The 16,149-nt window shown below is 67.8% G+C and overlaps 1 protein-coding gene across 5 annotated transcripts; it reads right to left on the bottom strand.

The window, feature by feature from the left end:
• On the bottom strand, positions 1-15,785 carry GRIN2C (glutamate ionotropic receptor NMDA type subunit 2C). Of its 5 annotated transcripts, XM_070060346.1 has the most exons (14): positions 15,602-15,703; positions 12,334-12,495; positions 9,466-9,879; positions 7,342-7,940; positions 6,921-7,035; positions 5,918-6,129; positions 5,644-5,809; positions 5,324-5,477; positions 4,310-4,435; positions 3,963-4,192; positions 3,551-3,711; positions 2,942-3,129; positions 1,735-1,967; positions 1-1,511 (listed from the first exon to the last, which is right to left on the bottom strand). In XM_070060346.1, exons 3-14 carry the CDS (start codon positions 9,862-9,864, stop codon positions 375-377), a joined length of 3,720 nt encoding a protein of 1,239 aa, XP_069916447.1. In that variant the 5' UTR covers positions 9,865-9,879; positions 12,334-12,495; positions 15,602-15,703; the 3' UTR covers positions 1-374. The 5 variants fall into 5 exon arrangements, with proteins under 5 accessions (XP_069916447.1, XP_051687527.2, XP_051687529.2 ...); XM_051831567.2 differs by lacking the exon at positions 12,334-12,495 and having other exon boundaries at positions 15,602-15,785; XM_051831569.2 differs by lacking the exon at positions 12,334-12,495 and having other exon boundaries at positions 5,677-5,809; positions 15,602-15,785.
• Positions 15,786-16,149: the final 364 nt, after the last annotated feature.

Genomic DNA, 16,149 nt, shown 5'->3' with positions numbered 1-16,149 from the left:
TTGTCAAAGGTGGGTTTATTGTCCCAGTGCTCTCTCTAGTGGGTGGATCAGGAGTGGCTTGGCCTCGCCTCAACCCCAAGTTCTGGCCCCCACGCCCCAGGCCGCAGCAGCCACGGCCAAGGATCGGCAGACTCCGGGCAGGCAGACCCTGCGGTCTGACCCCACTGCTCCTGTGCCTCCAGGCTGGGCGAGCGGGATGCGGCACAAGGGGACAGCAAAGGCTGGGTCTCACACCAGGACCTAGGCTGCTGAGGTCACTGAAGTGGCCATGGAAGACATCACGGTCACCAGGGGCCATCAGATGCCGGAAGAGCCCCAGCCTTTGGGGCCCCCGTCCCTGGCAGTGCCAGACGGGGAACCAGAGCGCCTGGCGCTCACACTTCCGACTCCAGGCTGGAGATCCGCCTCCAGGTGCACGGTCCCGGAAAGTCCTGTGTCCCACAGGCTCCCCTGGCGGCCTCTCGCGGCCCTCCACTGTCCCTGTAGCCCGTGCTCAGCCCCAGGGTCCTGCTGCCCCCATACGCCAGAGGCCCCCAAGCCCCTGTGAGCCAGGGGCCGTGGCTGACACAGGGTGGGAGGTGAGGGCACACAGCTCCCCAGCAAAATGGCAGGTGGGCGTGGGCGTGCAGGCAGGTGTGCTGTCTGGGCCGCCAGGTGGTCACGCCCTCCAGGCAGGCCTCCCGGTAGGACGGCAGCCGCATCGACTGTGCCTGCACCAGGCGCCCACAGGGCAGGCGCCCGCTGGGGCACGAGCAGGCCGGGCAGCTGCCCCCAACAGGCCCTGGACAGGGCCGAGCGAAGACCTCGGCCACCGAGCTGGGCAGGGAGGCGTGGCGCGGGCGCCGGTCCTGGGCCCAGGCCGCGCGCAGCAGAGCCTCCCGCCGGGCCAGCTGCTCGGGACCCAGCAGCGGCAAGTCCTCCGGCTCTGGGGGCTCCGGGAAGAGTGGGAGAATGGGGCGTCCCGACCGGTCGGCCCGAGGGAAGGAGCTGTAGCGGCAGCGCGCGGGGGAGAGGGGGCGCTCTGGCCACGTGCGTCGCTCGGAGGCCGAGAAGCGCCGCCCACCACGCCCAGCCGGCACCGGCCACCGTACCTCCCAGGTGGGCCGGCAGGACACCCGGGGGACGTCGAGCGGCTGCGGCCTGGGCGTCGGGGGGCGGCACGGGGGCTGCGGGCCCCTGCGCCCTAGTGCGGCATGGCTCCCGCCAGGCGTATCCCAAACCCTGGGGCTCGGTTCGGGGAGCGCCCTAGGAGTGGGCGAACACGGGCAGGGTGCGGGCCCGGGGGCCGAGCAGGCAGACGGCGGGGGCGCGCGACGCCCGCTGCCCCAGCTCTCGATGGTGCGAGTGGCTCGGTCCAGGGAGCTGCTCACCCCCGCCGTGGTCACCATGTCTCGTGCCGCCTGCAGCATCTTGAGCACGCTGGCCTGCGCCGAGCCGGCCGTGAGGTCGGGGCTGGGCGGCCGCGCGGGGCTGGGCAGGCTCTGCACCCCGCTAAAGCAGCTGTAGATGCCCTGGGGGGAGGAGACAGGCGTGAGCGGCGCCCTCCTCTCGGGCCCCACCTCCGCTGTCCCCGCCCAGGCCCGATGCACCGCCTACTGCAGCCCAGGGCGCGCTGCCCTCGCCGCTTTGCGGGTCCGTGAGCTGCCTGAGCCTTCAGGGTGAACCGATGGCTTCACCACACCAGCAAGGGGTCCCCACCGGCCTCCGCCCCCGCACGGAGGGGGTGCCACCCACCCTGCTGAAAGCCAGCAGGAAGTCCAGCTGGGAGGTGCTGGGCACGGAGTGGCGCAGTTTCCAGTAGACCAGGTGCTCCCAGGCGAAGACCAGCAGGGCCAGCCCCATGGCCACCAGCAGCATGTAGAAGACCCCCGCCATGTTGTCGATGTCCAGCTTGCTGCTCATCACCTCGTTCTTCTCGTTCTGGCAGATGCCGGACAGCCAGACCGTCTCCAGCTTCTGGGTCTCTCCTGGAGCGGGGGCGCGCCGGGCTCAGCAGCCCCTCAAAAGGAGCAGGCGCGCTCACACACACACTCACACTCATACTCACACTCACATTCACACACCCAGTCACACACACTCAAAGGCACACCCTTACACTCACATGGTCACACGGTCACACACACACTCATACACATATACATCCACATTGCTGCACACTCTCACAACCTCACACACACTCACACTGGCCCCCCGCCTGCACGGAGGAGGGGTCCAGGGCCAGGGTATCCAGGCCAAGGTTCCAGTGGGCCCACCCAGGGATCCAGCCCAGGAGGGGCCGGAGGGGGCGGGGCTCCGTGATGAAGAACAGAGTGGGAACAGAGTGGAAGCTGGGGGTGGGGAGCAATGCCAACCTGGGGTCCCGGCCCTGCCCGCCCCCTGCCCACGGCGCCCACGTGCCTTGTTGAAGGCCGGCTGACCAAGTGCACCTCGGCCTCCGCCCAGTTACTCCCTCACCACCCCCACCAGCACCACCACCGTCATCCACTGAGTCACCACGCACGCACCCCGCGGGCAGCCGGGCCCAGGCCACCGCGGCTCTCTCCCCGCTGCAGCACCGATGAGAAAGGCGGGGTTTTGTTGTCTGTGCGTCTGTGTCATCTTAGAAGGCTGCAAGCCCTTGAAACTACCACTCTGTGGGTCTAGGGGCAGGCGGGGCTGGGCCACTCAACAGGTGGCTCAAGGCTGGCCCCTGCCTCAAGATGGAAATGGGGACGGGAGAGACTCGAGTGGGCTGTGGGCCGTGGGCCGTGGGCCGTGGGCCGAGGAGGTGCTCGTGGGCAGAACGGCGTTCAGCCCCCCACAGTCCTCACCGTGGGACCCAGCTTCTTCCTGCCCTCCTGCCTCTCTCTGTTCCTGTCCATCCCTGCCCACCTGCCCCCTCCCACTGCCCCGACCCCCCCTCCTACCCCGGCCCTGCGCAGCCCCCAGCCCCAGCACCCACCGTCCCCCAGGAACTGCAGCAGCGCCAGGTCGATGGCCCGCTTCCAGTGGGAGTCCTTCTGCATGGCGATGCCGTAGCCCGTGGTGGCGAAGACCTTGCCGGAGCCGATGGTGACCAGCTTGCAGCCCTCGTCCTTGCCCGCCATGTAGTTGAGCACGGCTGCGTCGTAGATAAACGCGTCCAGCTTCCTGGGGAAGGCTGAGCCCTGAGACCCGGGGCCTGGGTTGCCCAGGAGGGTCAGCCGGGCAGAGCCCTGAGACCCGGGGCCTGGGTCGCCCAGGAGGGTCAGCCGGGCAGAGCTTCCTCCGGTGCCCAGCAAGGACCCCTCCCAGCTTCCTCCTGGGCAAAGCCAGGGAGCTGTGCATCTCCAGGGGACACACTCTCTGCCCAGCCCCGCTCAGGCCAGGGCTGAACTCCGGTGGACACCACAGGTGCATTTCAGGGACACGGGGTGGACATCTGTACCTCACGACTGCCTCTCCCCCTCCCCAGGGGTCCCGCAGGACCACCCAGCCCACCTTGGGTCTCTGAGGAAGGGGCAGAGCTAGAGCTGGTCGCCCGGGAGACGCCTGCCCAGGGGCAGAGGCGGGGCGGAGGCGGGACACCCACCCTGTCTTGAGGCTGGTGAGCGCGTCCTCCACGGAGCGCTGGTTGAACTTGACCATGTGGGTGTGCATGTCCCGGTAGTTGCTGCGGATGTTGCGTTCCGTGCTGCCGTTGGGCACCGTGCCGAAGCGGAAGGGCGGGTACTGGTCTTGAGGCCGCTGGAACTGCGGGCCGAGGGCAGCGGCCATTCGCCCTCCCCCCTCCAACCTCCCGGCCCCGCGCCCTGGAGTGGCACGGCTGGAGCAGAAGGGTCTCACGCGCCATCCAGGGCACCCTTGTGCTTCACACATGGGGACCCCGGGGCCCAGGACAGGGCGGGACGGCCCCGGGCCACTCCTCGGTGGGCGCGAGCCACCTCGCACCGCAGCGCCCGGCCCCCACCTCTGGCACCCCGTGTCTGCCGCGCCCCCGGTACCTTCTTGTCACTGAGGCCCGACACGGTGTCTATGTACTGCTCCTGGATCATGAAGGCGGCCAGGTTGGCGGTGTAGCTGGCGAGGAAGATGACGGCGAAGAAGGCCCAGACCAGGACCATGATCTTGCTGGTGGTGCCCCGGGGGTTCTCGATGGGCACCGAGTTGTTGAAGACCAGCGCCCACAGCAGCCACACGGACTTGCCGATGGTGAAAGACGGGCCCCCGGACTCTGCGGGGGGAGGGGTGGGGAGGGCCACAGGGTGGACCCGGGGGCTCCTCCTGCCCTCCCCGGAAGGGCTCGGGTCCCAGCCCCCCGCCACAGGAGACCCCAGCCCCTCCAGCTTACTCTTGCCTCTGGCGAGGTTCTGGCTGTAGCTCACGGGACTGAAGTACTCGAACATGAAGACGGTGATGGCCACCACGGTGAGACACATGACAAACATCATCACCCACACCGCGGGGCTGTAGGGCTCTGGGGAGGGGGGGCGGGCCGCTCAGAGGCCCCCGTGGACAGCGGGGCCCACGTGGTCCACGGAGGGGCCGCGGCTCAGCAGCGGGGGCCCAGAAGGCACCCCTCCACCCTCTCCTCGCTCCTCGTGGTCCCCAAGGAGCCCCTGCCCCCAGGGGTCCTCCTTTGACCCAGCGCCCCCTGCCGGGCGCAGCGTGCACAGCTTGGCCCTTCTACCTAGAGGCAGCCTCTGGGGTCGGGTCCTACTCCCCACGCTGCTGCCAGGGAGCTGGAGAGAGGGACCGGAACCGCGGCCTCCTGCAGCCACTCGCTCCCCCACCGTGAACTCAGCCTGTCGGGTGGGTTTGTTCTCTTCCCTGTGGCCGGGAGGCTCTGCCTTGCCCAAGGCCACGCGGCAAGAAGGGGTGGAACAGGATTCCCGTCATCCTCAGCCTGTCCCAGGGCCCTCCCTGCTCCCTCCCTCGGTGCCACTCGAGCTGCAGGTCCTATACCTGTGTGCTCTGGGAAGGCGAGGGAAGTGGCTGTGTCCCCAGCACTGGCAAAGGGGTTGCCCAGTAAATACTGAGCCCCGATCCTTGGGCGCCTCTTCTACACTCCCAGTCGACTTCTCGACTCCCCCCTTATTCCACGGCCCCTGCCCAGGCCACAGCCTGAGGCTGGCCCGCCTCCCCGGTGTTCCTAGCCCTCACAGGGATGCCCCCACCCCACCCCACCACAGGCCCCCGACACCCAGGCCTGGAGCCCAACATGGATTGAACTTCTTCCTGCTCCAGCCCCCTCACCCCTGCTCCACCTTGAGAGCCCCCCAAGGCTGCTGGGCCGGCCGCTGAGAGCCCACCCCACGCGCCTCCGTGTCCAGCTGCCCCACCCAAGGCCCCTCGGGCGCCTCACCCAGGAAGGCCGAGGGGGAGACGGTGCCATTGCTCCGTGCCACCATCACGCTGATGCCGGTCTCCACGAAGGGCACGGAGAAGTCCACGATCTCGGAGCGCTCCTCGTTGATGGTCAGGGAGCCGATGGCCATGTCCGCCCGCTTGTAATACACCTGGGGGCCGCGGGAGGGCAGGAGGGGCTCCCGAGGGCTCCCGGCAGCCCAGCCGAGGCAGCAGCTCCCCCCGCCCCCGGGCTCCTGGGAGCCCAGATTTCAGTGCTGGCCACCCCAGGTCCTCACTGGTGACAGCCCGGGGTCCCCTCCGCGCGGGCGGGCCTACCTCCCCGATCATGCCGTTCCACACACCGCGCACCCGCTTGCCGTGCTTGCCGTTGGTCACCAGGTACAGGTCGTACGAGAACTTGACCGCCTTGGCCAGCTTCTTGAGGATGTCCATGCAGAAGCCCTTACAGCACAGCTTGGTGTAGGGGGCGGCGTCCCCGCTGCTGCAGCCATCAGGGGTCAGCACGCCGCGGCCAGCGCCGCCCCAGCTGCTCCGCCCAGCCCCTGCCCCCACCCCGCCACCCCGGCTGGCAGCACACAGCTCTGCGGACCTGAAGGTGTGGTTGCTCTGCCTGCGGCAGGGCACGGTGTTGGGGACGCAGCCACCCGTGCCGGGGTCGGGGCTCTCGACGATGACGAAGGGCCGCTCTTCCAGCGTGGCCACGGTCAGGTGCCGGCTGTCCACCACCGGCTGCAGGGAGGCGCTGTAGCGAGGCCACACCGGGTACTTCATGTGGAGGACGCCGTGTTCCCAGCGCCCCACCTGCGGAGGGGACTGGCCTCAGTCTGCGTCCAGCCCTGTACTGCAGCTCGGGGTGGGGGGGTGGCCTCTGGGAGGGACGTGGACAGCCTAAGGCCCAGGGTGGGAGTCGGGGTAAGGGACTGAGCGTGGGCCGGAAGGGCAGGCTTCCCGCAGTCTCCTCCTGGCCCTGAACCCTGTGCTGGCCACGCAGCCCGGACTGACCGTGTCCCACAGCATTCGGTGCCCCTGACCTTGGCATAAAGCCCCTGGCAGAGCAGAGCGCCCAAGGCCCTTCACGCTGGGGTCAAACATACCCCCGCCATCCCACTCCGCTCCCTCAGCCTCCATGCCCCAAACACACGCACCCCAGCGCTGCAAATCGTGGCAAGCCCACCGCCCCTCTTCTAGCACCCCTTCCTACTGGGCTCCTGCTCAGCCCTCCACAGCCCAGCTCAGATAGCCCATCATCTGTGACATCCCCCACTCAGTCTCCCGCGGCTCCTCCTGTCCACTCCTGTAACGCTCTGCACCCTTCTCTGTCCAGGCGCTGATCTTCCCGTATCCTGCGTGTTCACCTGTTCCTCTGGCCAGCACCCCTGCCAGGACCGTGTGATAAGAGCAGCTGGTGAGGTCTGCAGGTGCTAGGGGCCCCCTCCCCCACCCCGGGGCCCTGGCAGGCTTCCCAGTGGAGGAGCCCTTGCGCCTGAGCCCTGGACAGTGAGGAGTCAGAGGAAAGGAAACACACAAAGGGCTCTCTGCACAGCCCGGGGCTGGAGAGGGACCCGGGGGCCCCGGGCTCACCCCCTTCTCACCATCTCCCAGAGGCGGTGCCGGTTGAGGGCGATCACAACCATGGTGGGCTGCACCAGGTACCCACCGGGGCTGAAGGAGAAGTCTCGGCCCTCCCAGGTGATGTTCAGTAAGTGCCTACCAGGGAGGGAGCGAGGCAGCCTGCTTCCTGCCCAGGATCAGCCACCCCCACCGCGGCGCCAGCCCCCCCCCCCAAACACAGGGAGCATTGATTGTACTTTGGGTCCTGGTCCCTGAGCCGGGCCATACCCTGACACCAGCAGGTGTTCCGATGAGCATGCTAACGCCCCCCAGGTGACCTGGCCCCCCGCCTACAGTGGCAGAGGTGTGGCCAGGGGCCCAGGCTCACTGCCTGTGGGTCTCCTGAAGCCCCCCACCCCACCCGCTGCCGCCGCGGTGCCCATGCCCCGTGCAGGTGCCCACCTGTAGAAGGCCTCCCGGGCAGGGCTGACGGGCCCAGCATGACCCCGGCAGTCCCCGGCAGGCGCGGGCAGGGCGCCGTGCTGTCGTCGGTAGCTTTGGGCGCCCAGGGCCAGGATGGCCACGCCGTCGCGGATCTTCTGGCGCAGGCTGAGGCGCCAGCTCTCAGTGACAACACTGATGAGGCCCACGGGGAAGGCGGCGGGGGGCGTGTCGGTACTGCCCAGCGCCAGGCTGGGCACCAACCACACGTGGCCAGGCCCCACCAGCCCGGCCTGCGCCGCCTCGGCGAACAGCACCTCGGCCTCGTCGCGTGAGCAGTAGGCCACCAGCACGGGCGCGTCGACCTGGCGCAGCAGGCGCTGGGTGCGCGCGCGCGGCCCGCCGGGCCCCAGCTCCAGCGTGAGCACGTCCAGCAGCCGCCAGCCCACGTAGCCGGCGTCGGCCGCGGCGCGCACGCCCTCGAGGAAGAGCGCGTGGCCCGGGTGCAGGCTGGTGATGACGGCGAACGCGCTCCAGCCGTACTCCTCCAGCACCTTGAACAGCACGTGCAGCTGCTGCTCCAGGGACACGCCCAGCTGCAGGAAGGCGGAGCCCGGCTCCTGGGGCGGGGCCGGGGCGGGGCCTGAGCCGGGGCGGGGCCGGCCGCGCCCCGCCCCGCGCCCCTCCCTCCCCGGGTCCCCCTGGTCGCCCGGGCTAGCTCTGCCTGCGCGCGCCCCGACGCCCCTGGGAGTCACCCTGGGGATCTTTCAGGGCCACTTCTGTCCGACCCCCAGGCCCCTCCTGGGAGCTGGCTGGGCCTGCAGATGCGCCCCTCGGGGCAGAATCTCTAGGTTGCCCGGGATCGTGGGGTGATTTCTTGGGCCGCTAGTTGGAGGGGTGGCCCAGAGCAGTAACTGAGCCTGACCCACAGAGGGCTGTGTTTTCTCACGGGCACCGCGAGGGCGGAGGACCCTCGGCCTCAGCGTCCGGCGGCGTCCCGCGAGCCCCGCCCTGAGAGGCCCCCTCCTCCCCGAAAACGCAGGGCTCTGCCCCCAGCAGCACGCGGCCGCGCCATCGGCTCCTTCAACAAGGTGTAAGCAGAAGGCGGAGGAGCTGAGATGCCGCGGCAGCCCGCTGCCACGCGTGGGCCGTCTCTGATCCAAGCAACATGGCTGCCACTGAGGAGCAGGTGGGGGGATCCGGACCCTGGGTGGCTGATGTTCAGGAATTTTATTATTACTTAGAGGTGGTCATGCACAGTGCTTTTATTTAAGTCCTTCTCTGCTGACCACACACACTGAAGTGTTTGTGGGTGGAATCAGTGGGATGTGCGGGCTTGGCTTTCGGTAACAGGGAAGAAGGGAGTGGGGGGAGTGAAGGCGTAGTGGCCAGGATGGGTGGGGGTCCGGGGGGTTATTCTCTTTGGTGTGTGCTCAAAATTCCCCACAATAAAAACAGAAAAGGCAAATGAGAGCAGTGGCTTCCGTGTCACCTGCCCTGGCCACCCACCTACTTAGGATGAACCCAAGGACCATCCCCGTGGTCGGGGTCCCACCTCCTTCTCCAGGCTTCTCTCCGCCCTCACCATGAGCCTCTGCCTCCAGGTCTCTGACACCATTTCTTGGGAGACCCGCCCTCTCCGACCCTGTCCACACGGGTGCCCCTGAGCGTCCCCCAGGCCCTCTGAGCGCTGGTCCCAGTTTGGAGATGCAGATGACCGTTCTGCCCAGGAGCATACAAACTCCGCTGGACCAAGGCCCTTTCTGCCCTCCCCCGTGCCTGTGACAGTGACCTGTCCCCAGAGTGCTCCCCGCTACAGGTTGCCCGGAGAGCCAGGCATCAGATCTCACACCCGCTCCTCCCTCACCAGACCCAGGAGGGCAGGAGAAGCAAAGAGGCTGATGGGGGACCTGACCACTGTGGCCAGAGGGGCCCTGGGCCCCTGCCCAGCGCTCACGCAGACACTGATGGGAAACGGTCCAGGTTGCTGGCCTTCAGGACCTTGAATACCGTGCAACCGCCTTCGCCCGCTTCCCACCCCTCCTCCGGCCCCACCCCTTGCTGGTGCCACCCAGTGCCAGCTTCCCAGAGCCTAGGCCTCCCTCTGCTCCCCAGGGACCAGGGGACATGAGCTTGGACGGGCACCTTGGGGGTGAGGACCACAGCAGAGCCCCCGCTGATGCTGAAGATGGGCACGTGGGTCTGGGAGGAGATGAAGTCCAGGAGCTGAGCCACCGCCTCGGTGCCCACGTTGTCCTCAAAGATGATGCCGTGGACGCGGGCGGCCCCCAGGAGGCTGCAGATTTGGGTGAGGAGGCTACTGGGGTTGGTGTTGTTGACGCCCACGGTGAGCGGCCGGATCTCCAGGGGCAGGTCCAGGAAGTTCTGGGAGGTGAGGCGGGGCCGGGCCTGGGCCTGCGGGAGCCCGGAGCTCCCGAACACGATGGCGACCGTCACAGCCTGCTCACCCTGCCCCAGGCCCAGGCCCGCCCAGGCGCCCAGGAGCCAGGTGAGCAGCAGGGCCAGCCCCAGAGCCCCACCCATGTCCACTGCAGGGTCCTGCGGAGAGAGCAGGGCGGGCACACGGAGCGAGGCGGGGCCCCGGGAGACGGATGGACAGACAGAGGCGGGAGGTGATGTCCAGAAGATGTGAGGGAAGAGGGCGAGCCTCCCCCGGGGCAGAAGGGAGAGAGGGAGCGAGGAGGAGACAGACAAAGACAGACAGAGAGAAAGAGACAGGGGTTAGCTGGGAGCCCCAGGTGTCCCACAGGGGCAGCAGCTGGAGGGCAGGGGGCAGGGGCTTGTCACCCTCCGGCCCGTGATGGGCACACTCAGCTGGAGAGCAGACCTGCCGGGCAGGAGGCACTGAGACCACCAGTCTGCCAGTCAAGGGCGTGCAATGAGTCAGATGGGCCCGATCCGAGTCCCAGTGCTGCCTTGGGGGGTGGGCGCTGTGTGACCTCAGGGATGCCACCTGCCTCCCTGAGCCCATCACAGCGCACGAGGGCTCAGAGGAGATGGCCAGGGTTTGCAGCGTTTAGCAAACTTCTATAAGAGGCGACTGCCCCTCAGCTGTTGGGACACCCCACGGCTGCTCCCAGGGCCCCCAGCAGGCTGCAGTGGCCCTGCCATCTGGCCCGCGCCGGGGCCCAGGTTACTGCCCAGCGTGTCCTGCTTGCCACACAGTCAGCCCGGAGGCCGCCTCAGTGTGGCCCGCCTGGCACAGAGCCCCCTCCCCAGGCCCGGGACCTCCGCCCACCCCTCACCCATGGCCCCCGTGGCCTGGCTGAGTGGCTGCTCCCCAGGTCCACACTGCTGTGTGCGATCCTTTCACTGAACACGGAGCAGGGCTGCTTTATGCCCCTGCTACGCGCCATCGTTTTGGATTGGGACCGAGAGCCAAGACGGGGAGGGTGGCGTGAATCCGAGAGGAGCCCCCTGGTGGAGTTTTGCCGCCCAGCTGGCCCTGGCCACGGCCTCACCACCTGTCCGTCTTCATCACTCGCCCAGCAGAACCTCTGACCGGGGGAGAGCAGGTATGGGGAGGGGTGACTGCTCCAGCGCCCTCCAGGACGTGCACGTCTCTGCGACAGAAGCACAGGACCACACCCAAGCAGCTGCCGCCACGCCTGCCCAACACCAGCAAGGCACACGCCTGGCAGGGCTGGGACCTGAGAAACTGGCCGGGCGGCTCTAATCCTCCCAGGGCCCTGCTTCTGCTGCTACCAATCTCTCTCTTCCACAGGCACACGGGCTTTCCTGGGACTCTGGTTCTTTCCAAGGAAGCCAGGGAGCAGGCAAATGCTAGAGGCCACCAGGGGACATGGGGGACGCCTCCTCCTCTTCTCCCCATGGTTACTGAAAAGACGGCTCCAAAGGAGACCACCAGACAGACTCTAGAGTTCAGAAATGCAACACGGGGTTGCTAACATGGCACAGCGCGTTAGGCCATCGCCTGCAATGCCAGCATCCCACATGGGCGCCAGTTTGAACCCCAGCTGCTCCAGTTCTAATCCAACTCCCTGCCAATGCTCCTGGGAAAGCAGTGGAAGATGGTCCAAGCCCTTGGGTCCCTGCACCCATGTGGGAGACCCAGAGGAAGCTCCTGGTTCCTGGCTTCAGCCTGGACCAGCCCCAGCCACGTGGCCATCTGCGGGAGTAAACAAGTGGATGGACCATCTCTCTCTCTCTCTCCCCCCCTCCCTCTCTGTCTCTCTCCCCCCTCCCTCTCTCCCTCTCTCCCTCTCTCCCTCTCTCTCTCCCTCTCTTCGTAACTCTTTCAAATAAATCCTTTTTTTAAAGATTTATTTATTTATTTGAAAGTCAGAGTTACACAGAGAAGGAGAGGCAGAGAGAGAGAGAGAGGGAGAGAGAGAGAGAGAGGGAGAGAGAGAGAGAGAGGGAGAGAGTTCCATCCGCTGTTCACTCCCCAACTGGCCGCAACTGCTGGAGCTGCGCAGATCTGAAGCCAGGAGCTTCCTCTGGGTCTCCCACGTGTGTGCAGGGGCCCAAGGGCTTGGACCACCTTCCACTGCTTTCCCAGCCACAGCAGGGAGCTGGACCGGAAGTGGACTAACCAGAACTCGAACTGGTGCCCATATGGGATGCCGGCACTGCAGGCGCAGCTTTACCCACTACACCACAGCGCCGGCCCCATAAATCTTCTGAAAAAAGGAAAAGAAATGCAACTGGGTGCACATCCTGAACACCTTCTGGATGGTGGGCGCAGTGCGGGTCCACCAGCCCTGCCCGCCAGGAGCTCCAGGCCGCATCGCGGAATGAGCAGGCTGCAGCCGACCCCCAGTCTCCTGCTTCCAGACTTATTGCACTTCCCACCAACACCCTGCGCTCCCTACTCTGCCCCAGCTCCCAGCCTCCCCCACCCAGACCTCCTCTCAGCCAAGGATCCAGAGCTCATCCCTGTGCCGGAGGAAGAGACCTGATAACAGTGTGATGTCCTAGCCCTAACAGATCAGAGCCTCACGCGGAAGTGCCAGGTGGTGGAATCCTCACCGGCTGAGAAGCCAAGATCTGGGGCAGGACCGGGACTGCTGCATTCACGTCGGTGCCCGCTCAGATCGTCCGCCCCGGGCTCCTGTCTGCGTCCGACACGTGACCCCGAGCCAGGCCAAGCCGCACCACACCTCAGTTACCACCAATCAGGGACTTTGAATCCTGACAGCAAAGGGCACCGTCACGCCCACTGCCCCGGCTGCGCAGCCTCTGTACCCTCATCTGTCCACAGCGCCAGTCCCTACAGGTTCCCTGCACCCCCCTCCCACTAAGCTTCAGACGTGTGCTGTCCGGTACAGAATCCCCTAGACCCAGGCAGCTAACTCCGATTACTGGAACTGCTTCTTACCCAAGCCGAGGTGTTCGGTCAGCGTCAAGTGCACGCTGCAGGTCGGAGACAAAAAGACTGGGGAGGTTCTCGCCTATGTTATGTGAATCGTGTATTGAAACAATAGCATTATGCATCTAGTGAGTGAAGATGCACTGTTACAATTAATGCCGCTGGTTTCATTTCTCTTATACGGCTACTGGAAAATGCAAAATGGCACTCAGAACTCCCGGTGATATTTCAGCCTGACCCCGCCTGCAGGGCCCAGGCCTTCTCCCACCCCTGGAGACTCTGCCCACCGGGACCCTGTCCTCCTGGGTTGGAGGTGGGGAGGAAGGGAAGTCGAGGCAGGCTGTGCCTCCAGCCGGGAGGTCAAAAATAGGGACGGGATCACAGAGCGGCTGGGACCAGGGAGGTCTCTGGGCTCACACAGCCATGGACAGACCCAAGGGCACCCAGCGCCACGTGAGGTCCCGCCAGCCCAGAGAGGCAGGAGGGACAGACCCCCGCCCTTCCCAGCCCAACCCCCCCACCAGCCTGCCCCCTCCTTGTCCACTGCCCACCCTCTCTGTTGCACTGGGGCTGACGACACTTCCTATGGTCCTTGCGCCTCCCTCTGCCCCACCCAAACAGGACAGCCACTGCCTGGCGCCCACACAGCAGTCCAGAGACCTCAGCAGCAGGTGCAGGGTCCTACACACCCCAACCCTCGTCCTGCCATCACCCCGCCTCCATGGTTCCCAGAATCCTGCCAGCCTGGTGGCCAAATGGGCCCACTCTGTCCTCTCCAGGCCCGGCTTCGGCGCTCCAGGGCTGGATGGCTCCCTCCTATAGGCAGAAGTCTGCTGTCCCGGGAGCCCACCGAACCCCCCTGCCACAGACTCCCGGACCTGCTCGGGAAGACAGAGGGGCTGGGTCTCAGGGCTCTTCCTCTGCTCGCTCCGCCTCCGTCCCGCCCTGTGCAGGTCCTTGTCGCGGTCCGGATGCCCCTGCCCACTCAGGCCCCTGGGTTCCTGGATCTCAGATACCCCCGCCCACCCACGCAGGGTCTCACCTCGTTCACAAAGGCAGGGGAGAGCATGGCGGTGCTCAGGCCCCAGGACCCTCGGCAGGGCCCGGGCTCCTCTGGACTCAAGTCGTGCACACGCCTGCGTGCGCGCGCCCACGGCCGGGACGTGACGGCTCCAAGGGACCCTGGCTGCCTGGAGCCACTGCCCCTCCCTGCCGTCGGGCTTCCCAGCCTCCCTCCTTTTGGCCCAACCCACCCCTGACCCCGGGCTCCAGACGAAAGGCCGCCTCTCCTCGTGCGGTCCTGGGTGCGGCGGCGCCGAGACCCCACTCCTCCCGGCGGATCCAGCGCGGTCCCCGGGGGGCGCCCCGCCCCCTCCCCTCCCTGGAATCTCTTACACTCGGGCTGTGAAGTTCGGGGTATTTTTAGGCCGGTGATAAATAATTCATGGGCACCGTGGCATCAGGCTGCCCCCGCGGGAGGAAGGGGCGCGAGCGGCGAGAGCCACCGTCACCCGTGGCTCAAGGACACTCGCGATGCGGTGGCGGCGGCGGCGGCGGCTTTGGGTGCGGGGACCCGCGCCACGCCTCCTGGCGGCCAAACTGGGCACCACGCACCCGGCGCCCCCTGCCTCCTGCGGCCCCCTGCAGGGGTCCCCCGCTCCCCGGCCCTCAGTCCCTTCCCCAGGCTGGGTCACGACCTCAAGCCCCCCACCCCCCGGGTCTGAGACGGCGGAGTCGGCCGGCCGGGGCGCGCCCGAGGGCCCCCTGCCAACTCGCGAATCCGGCTTCCTGCCCCTTTCCCGTTCTTGCTCTCGGGAGTTCGGGTGCAGGCTCCAAGCCAGGAGCACGGCTCCGAACCGCGGGCGGCGGGAAAGCACCTCGCCTCGGTGTTACCGTGGGGATGGCGCCGCCCTCCCAGGGCCGGGGGCCCGCCCAGAAGTCCCCCTGGGCGAGCAGGGCCTGGGACTGATAGAGACGGCGGCCCCACGGGAGTCCCCGCGCACGGGCCCAGCAGGACCTCTGGGGAGTCGCGGTGGCGCCCTTGCAGCCACCAGGTGCCTTTCTCTCCAGTCCGGCCCGTGCAGGCCGGGCCGGGGACACCCGGGCAGCAGGAGGCTCCAGCTTCCAGTCCCAGCCGTCGGGGATCCTGGTTGGAACCCCGGGGGGCCCAGAGCCTCCCGCTGGCGCCGCAGCCAGCTGGGCACGGGGCTCGCACTCCTCACCCACCTCCCCTCCGCTTCCTAAGGGCCTGGGTCTGCCAGACGCAGGGTCGGCATTTGGAAGATCCCATCACCCCCCAAGCCCACTCTGATTCCCTGAGGGCAGAAGCAGGGGGCCGAGGGGAGGAAGGGGAGCTGGGAGGTGAGGGCCTGAGGGTGCCCGCGGGTGGAGGGGTCGGAGACACGGCAGCAGGTGCTCAGAGCCCCAGAGGACCGGGGACCTGGCTCCTGGAGCTGCCACTAACCCCTGGCCCCCACACCCCAAGAGACGGAGCCATGGCCCAAGCTCCCGGCCCCCCCTCTCCCCAGGGGCTTCCAGCAGCAACAGTTGGGGGTCCCGGCAGCCCAGACTCCCTGGTCTCCACACCGCTGAGGCTTCGCGGTGCTGCGGCGCCAGGCGAGGGAGAGGAGGGCTCGGCGACCCTGGGGACGAATGTCTCGGGCACTCCGCCTGCACTCCTTCCTCGCGGCCGCGGGGAGCCTGTCTCCTCGGCCTCTTTTCCCCCTCGCCTCTTCCGCCCAGGTCCAGGTCCAGACCCCAGGCCGGGTCCCGGAGGTCCCGATCCACGCCCTCCCCGGACCCCCTGCGGGCCGGACCCTCCCCAGGTGTCCCGTGTCTCCTCCGTCCTTGCCCGCGGGGAGCCTGAGCCCACAGCCCCAAGTTGGCCGGGAAGTTGGCGCCCACGGCTCGCCCCAGCCCGCCACTCACCGAGGGGAAGGGGTGCTGCGCCCGCGCTGAGAGCCCGCGCTGGCCGCCCGCCGCGCGGGGCATGTCCCGGCGCTCCGCCGTGCGCGCTGGCGGGCTCTGCTAGCTCGGCGGGCGCCTGAGCCCGGTGCCCGCGGCGCGGCCAGGCGGGTGAGCCGGGCCCGCCCCCCGCGCCCCTCCCGCGGCCAGCTGGGCACGGGGTTCGGGCAGCGCTGCGCGCCGCGCCTCCGGCTCCCCGGGATCGCCAGCAGACTGTGGCGGAGCGCTCGCCGCTGCCCGCGCCGGCTCCGCCCCGTCCCGGCCGGCTGCCCGCTCGCGCCCCTCAAGGTCCCTCCGGCTCCCCCCTCCCAACCTGCTGGCCCGCGCCGGAGACGCCAGAGTCCCCTCTCTCCTGGCCCCTGGCCCCAGACCCGACACTGGGAGGCAAGGGCCCTCCGGGAAAACGCAGCCCGAGCAGCCCGGAGTTGGAGCCCGCAGCTCCCCGGCCCTGTGACCTTGGGGCCTTGGACTCGGAGGATCCCTCATTTATAAAGTGAGCCCAGCACTTGGGG

The sequence above is a fragment of the Oryctolagus cuniculus genome, chromosome 17 (genome assembly GCF_964237555.1).
Source record: "Oryctolagus cuniculus chromosome 17, mOryCun1.1, whole genome shotgun sequence".
In the NCBI taxonomy this organism is placed as follows: Eukaryota; Metazoa; Chordata; class Mammalia; order Lagomorpha; family Leporidae; genus Oryctolagus; species Oryctolagus cuniculus.
This window is presented reverse-complemented; position numbering and strand designations above follow the sequence as displayed.